The 6,000-nt window shown below is 42.6% G+C and overlaps 1 protein-coding gene across 5 annotated transcripts in view; it reads right to left on the bottom strand.

Annotated features, from left to right (window-relative positions):
- Window positions 1–1,299: 1,299 nt before the first annotated feature.
- The window catches only part of git1 (G protein-coupled receptor kinase interacting ArfGAP 1), a 100,966-nt gene continuing 96,265 nt past the window's right edge, over window positions 1,300–6,000 (bottom strand). For all 5 annotated transcript variants that reach the window (XM_039757185.1, XM_039757186.1, XM_039757183.1 and 2 more), the window contains 3 exons: window positions 3,730–3,912; window positions 3,494–3,557; window positions 1,300–3,231 (listed from right to left, as the gene is read on the bottom strand). In XM_039757185.1, the coding sequence (XP_039613119.1) occupies window positions 3,019–3,231; window positions 3,494–3,557; window positions 3,730–3,912 (460 nt within the window). In that variant the 3' untranslated portion in view covers window positions 1,300–3,018. The remainder of the gene's footprint in view (window positions 3,232–3,493; window positions 3,558–3,729; window positions 3,913–6,000) is intronic.

Here is a 6,000-nt window from a genome sequence, read left to right as displayed (position 1 = left end):
CTTTTAAATTAATTTTTTTCCTCATTCCACACATACCGCTTAGAATTAAGGCCAAAAAGTTCTATCTTGGAGTTTGCTAAAAGACACCTGAAGGACTCTGAGATTGTGAGAAATAAGATTCTCTGGTCTGATGAGACCAAGATAGAACTTTTTGGCCTTAATTCTAAGCGGTATGTGTGGAGACAACCAGGCACTCCTCATCACTTGTCCAATACAGTCTCCACAGTGAAGCATGGCGGTGGCAGCATCATACTGTGGGGGTGTTTTTCAGCTGCAGGGACAGGACGACTGGTTGCAATCGAGGGAAAGATGAATGCGGCCAAGTACAGGGATATCCTGGACAAAACCTTCTCCAGAGTGCTAAGGACCTCAGACTGGGCCGAAGGGTTTACCTTCCAACAAGACAATGACCCTAAGCACACAGCTAAAATAACGAAGGAGTGGCTTCACAACAACTCTGTGACTGTTCTTGAATGGCCCAGCCAGAGCCCTGACTTAAACCCAATTGAGCATCTCTGGAGAGACCTAAAAATGGCTGTCCACCAGCGTTTACCATCCAACCTGACAGAACTGGAGAGGATCTGCAAGGAGGAATGGCAGAGGATTCCCAAATCCAGGTGTGAAAAACTTGTTGCATCTTTCCCAAGAAGACTCATGGCTGTATTAGCTCAACAGGGTGCTTCTACTAAATACTGAGCAAAGGGTCTGAATACTTAGGACCATGTGATATTTCAGTTTTTCTTTTTTAATAAATCTGCAACAATTTCAAAAATTCTTTTTTTGTCTGTCAATATGGGGTGCTGTGTGTACATTAATGAGGAAAAAAATTAATTTAAATGCTTTTAGCAAATGGCTGCAATATAGCAGAGTGAAAAATTGAAGGGGGTCTGAATACTTTCCATACCCACTGTGTGTATGTATATATATTTTTTATTTGTTTAAACAGCTTCTGTAAAAGGCCAGCAGTGTTGTTCTTCAAACTAGTTTTCATTCTGGTCACTTTACATATCAAAGTAGCATTTTAACCTGTCCAAGGCTGCTCCTCATCTTTCATCGATCACTGAAATGAAAGAATGGGATAAGTGTTTTCAATTAGGTCAGTACTGCACCAGAATGTTCTACACCATCCATATTTCTCAGTCAATTTTGGAAAAAAGTTAAAAACACTTTAAAGTTTACCAGACGCTTGAATCCTTGCCAAAATAGGTTTGTAAATCTGCAGCCATGATCTCCAGTTCACTCCAGTGTCAGGAGGCAGTCGCTCCAACCCCACCAGAAAGAACTCTACATACACCAACATCCCATTAACATTATTTTTATTACAAATGTACAATTTTGAGTTTTTTTTCTTCCACATACATATTTTTTGTCACTTCCCCCCACCAGATAATTTCATTTAGATATCTGCAAGTGCTCATGGCATATACCTTTTTTTTGGGCTCAGTGGTATGGGAAAACTCAGAGGGCTAAACTGAACAGGCACTGGCACCTCCTTGGTCCAGACGCAGGCAGGCTGCTGGTTTGCAAACTGTCAGCAACGAACAGGCTGTAACCAGGAATTTAACGAAAAACAAAAAAGGCACGTCTGTGCAGGAGGAGAGGTAAACAAATAAATGCTGCGCCATGTAAGTGTGCAAAACACCATTTATAACATGAGTGCCCTCAGGATTACGAAGATAAAGGCAAGCTGGACCTTGACAGGCCAGTAATAATAACTGAAACTGGGCGATGGAAACATCCCATGAGCAGTCAGCCAGAGGAGAATAGTAACCTTTGAAATGGTCAAAATGCCAGCTATAGTCAGCTCCTGCCTCTCTTATCTGTACCAATGGATAGCTACAACACAAGGGTTTGAGGGTGACAGATGAAAGGAAAACAATTTGCTCTTCCAACTGTAACTAAGACCGTTCTCCACAAGTCACTACTACTCCCTGGAACTCCTTCAAAATCTAAGAAGCTTCAATTTCCAGGCTAATCCTCATAATCAAGTGGTGAGGTGAGACTGGGAAAGCACACGAGGTTTTGGCCGATCTTGCATGCAGTTGCTTAGTGACACACACCATTTTAAGAAATTACATCTATGTTTAAAGGGTGTTAATTACACAAGTCTACACTGGCATCTCAAAGAGTGTAGAAGAGGCAAGCTGGCATCCCAAGGGCAGTGGCACGTGATGTTAGGCTCACAAGCAGCACTCAAAAGTGCTTAAGGGCCCCGCATGGCTAGTATCTACCAACTGAACTCATGCTGTTCAAGGTTTTGAAGAACCAGACCAAATGACTGAAATGCTTTCCCATAAGGGAGGCCGTATGCAAAGGTCATATGCCTTTCCCAAATGTCATTGTGCATGCAGGCTGTCTCAGAAGGAAGCAAAGTGCATGCTATACCTCGATACACCTGAGAGGCAACTGGCGCAGGATGTGGGGAAGTAAACAACAGTGTGAATATGGCACACGTTACACAAAAAGCCCAGTTGTAAAAACAAAATGAACATAAAATGATTGTAATTCATTACAAATTAAGAGAATTCCAGTGTTAGTCTGTCAACCTCAACAGAATCAAAGGCTTTAGAGCACAGGCAGCCATCTTTTCCAATGTCACAGGACTTATACTGTGCACGTTCGGTCCAGGAGGCATTTTCCATTGTTATTGATGACTACTTAAAAGTGCAGCAGCGGCAAGTCTTGAACCCTCAGCTATCTCTATCCTGCTTCTCAGAGAAGCATTCTGTCCACCATTAGAAGGATCTCTCCACAGGAAAGATGTGGTCATGAGGCTAGTGGGAATGTCTCCTGTTAGAGTGAAATAAGCTCGGTAGTTGCTGGGCAGACCCACTATATTATAAGGGAAGATAAAACAGAAAAGACATTGGAGTCACTTTGTCAGAAATGTTCAGTCAAATTTGCTTTCCCACTCCAAAGACTTGCATCAAGATCCTTTATATGGTGTGAACATCTGGTCCACCGTCGCAACTCACTGTGGCAAGTGATGTTGGTTGCATCTCTACTTCTTTGCTCTCCTTATTGTTTCTTTTCTCTGGTTGTAATGGTAACCAGCTGCTTTGCAGCTTTGGCAATATCGTAGGCGCACTGAATAACTTGCTGAGTGAGCAGCTGGAAGTCCACTGGTGCTCCAGGTTCAGGAGGAACAGTCTTCCTGCATTCACTCTGCAGCCGGTAAGCACTGGCACTCAAAAGCCTCAAGGAGCTGCGAACCGCATCGAGGGCAGGTCGCTGTTTTGACAGGAAAAATACGCAAAGGTTGAGCAAAGATGGACTGTAAGCAAAGAGCAAGACAGACTAGGAAACAAAAGCAAACTGTAGCCAGGCTGGTATCAAGACCAACACAAAAACTGAAGCAAACTGACAGAGAAAGGAAAAAGGAAAGGTCCAAAGGCCATGCTCTCTAAACACCACAGATACCAGCAGGGACTGTAAGCATAATGGCTGAAACAGAGGGTACAAAGGTGGGAAGAAATGGGCAAAAGTGGCTCACCTTCGGGAAAAGAGATGCCATCTCAGTAACAGCAGTATGAATTTTCTCAGAACAAGGAACAAAGCTGCAAGTGGAGTGAAAATGAACATTTAAGCCACAGAAATCTAAAATGCTTCAGCACAGCCTAGACAACATCCAATGTGCCAATCTGCCTCTCCCACACCTACCACCGTCCCTGTCTAAAAATTACAGGTGTTGTCCAATTTTGCTCAAGTACTGTCACGTTCCAAACTTACCTGTCATGTTTAAACTCCTGTGCTGCCCTCAGTAGCTCCTGAATGTTCTTCGTCACCTGCTCGGTCTTCAGAATGACATCCTCAGTGCAGGGAAGAGTTGGGTCAGGTTCGCTGTCACCTTCTTCAAGCTCCAAACGAGAGTCTTCCTCACCTGTTCCACGCCCAAAGCGAGACTCTGTCACACTGTTGTGAAATGCACCCAGAGAGGCAATGGTTAGTATCAATTAGTGTCAAATGACATAAATGAGTGGAAAGTACGAACACTTGTCAGTCATGTCTGCCTAAGTGAAGACGATGCTCTGCATCACCTGCCACAAGCAACACTGAACAGCCACTGTCTTTTAGGCATAACTCAATTTGAGAATAAACAGACAGGAGCCCTCTAGCACAACTGGTGCCATCCATGTACAGCCAAAAACTGTTACAAGAGGAGCCTGCAACACATGGACACAAAAAATAATCCTACATCTCACCCACATTGGATGACAATTCCGACCTTTAGTACGCTAGTGGTCCTTAACAGGTCATCCACAGACATGGGCAAGTTTACAGCTATCAAATATGCAAACTGAATGGATTTGAAATATCAAAGAAAACAAATGGGGGGATCTGAAACCTGAACAACAGATACATTACAGTCCTATTTGTGAAATACATTATACAAATGGAGAAAACATTATTAGATACTTGTGTAAATGTATAGCAGTCAACTTTCTATTTGAGGAGGCCACAGCATTAAAACAGATTTTTAATTTTAATAAACACAAGGGCGACCCTCAAACAGAAAAGATAAACGTGTATGAAGTACCCTTTCTCATTTATTATATACTGTATATATAATTACATTTTACTTCAGTAACACTTTAGTTTAGGTACAGCAAAAATGCATCTATTACACCAGTGGTTGCCAATCTTTTCTATGCCCCACACCCCTAGAAAATGTTTAATTTAAGTTCACACCCCCTATAAAAGTAATATCAAACATTTGAAAATAAGGAAGTCAAATTTCTAATTTTTGAACCACAAATTGAGCCACATGCCGTATTGAAGGTGAACAAACTGAACTCCAAAAGTTGCAATATAGCGTGAACTGCATAAAACTTAAATATAATGTTAGCAATTTGCCTTTATAACTCTCAATCTTGTAAATGTGTCCCCTATGAAGCTCAGACACTTGATTGACAAACTGGGGGCTGGGTAGCCCATGAAGCATTAGGCACCACAAGGAAATGACACACAATTGATGACCAAGAGGACTGGGGAACTGCAGAACCCCATGAAGCAATGGGTGTTGGCATGTTGCTAAGCAATGAAAGAAACACAGTCAACAAGCTTTGTGCCCGACCCCCAAATAACATCTGCGGTTCAACAATAGAAGCACTACACAGTTAAAACTGCTGTGCTACTGCCAGGGCTTCCAGCAAGAGAGAGTGAGTGTGTGTGTGTGTGTGTGTGTGTGTGTGTGTGTGTGTGTGTGTGTGTGTGTGAGTGAGTGAGTGAGTGAGCAAGTGTGTGTGTGTGTGTGTTTGTGAGTGAGTGAGTGAGCGAGTGTGTGTGTGTGTGTGTGTAAGCAGCAGATTTGCGTCTAATTTGGTCCCCTTTATCCATCCATCCCGACAAAAATGTCAGTCAAATCTCGAAATCAGTGCGGTCTCACAATCAGGACTTACAGAGATATCAATATGTGACCTTGCCCTTCTCCGAGAGGTCCAAATGCCATTCCTTTAATCGAAAGTTATTCATCTTATTGAACACTCCACCCACAGCAAGTAACCCACAAGAACACGTATTCCTGAGGCTCATTCACAGGTGACAACTGAGCACATAATACTCGGTTCTTTTCATATCATAGAGCAGGAGCACTAATAAATGATCTACAAATGACAGCATACTGCAACATGCTGAATGCACCGCGATAATGTTGGACAATGCGCCTCACTCGATTTTGGCGATCCACGATGCAGCGGCCATCTTTGTCACACCCTCATGGAAAAAGCTTGCAGTGTTCCAAACAGTAAATTGTAGATGTGCCGGTATGCATTTCCAGCGAGCACCAGCACACTTCACACACTGCTCTTTATTCTGCACTTTCATTATCCTTTATGAACCCCATCATCTCTTATCACATCTTGAGCCCACAGATTTAAAAATTATGTTTGGCTGAATCATCGTATATAGGAAGGCACTGGCACAAAGTGGAAAATATCTAAACATTTAAAATCCAACTGTACAGCTAAAACTGGAGAAATATCTTCTTGTAGATGACAAGGA

Source organism: Polypterus senegalus, chromosome 6 (genome assembly GCF_016835505.1).
Source record: "Polypterus senegalus isolate Bchr_013 chromosome 6, ASM1683550v1, whole genome shotgun sequence".
NCBI lineage: Eukaryota > Metazoa > Chordata > Cladistia > Polypteriformes > Polypteridae > Polypterus > Polypterus senegalus.
Note: the sequence above shows the minus strand (reverse complement) of the source record. Positions and strands in the feature narration are given on the sequence as shown.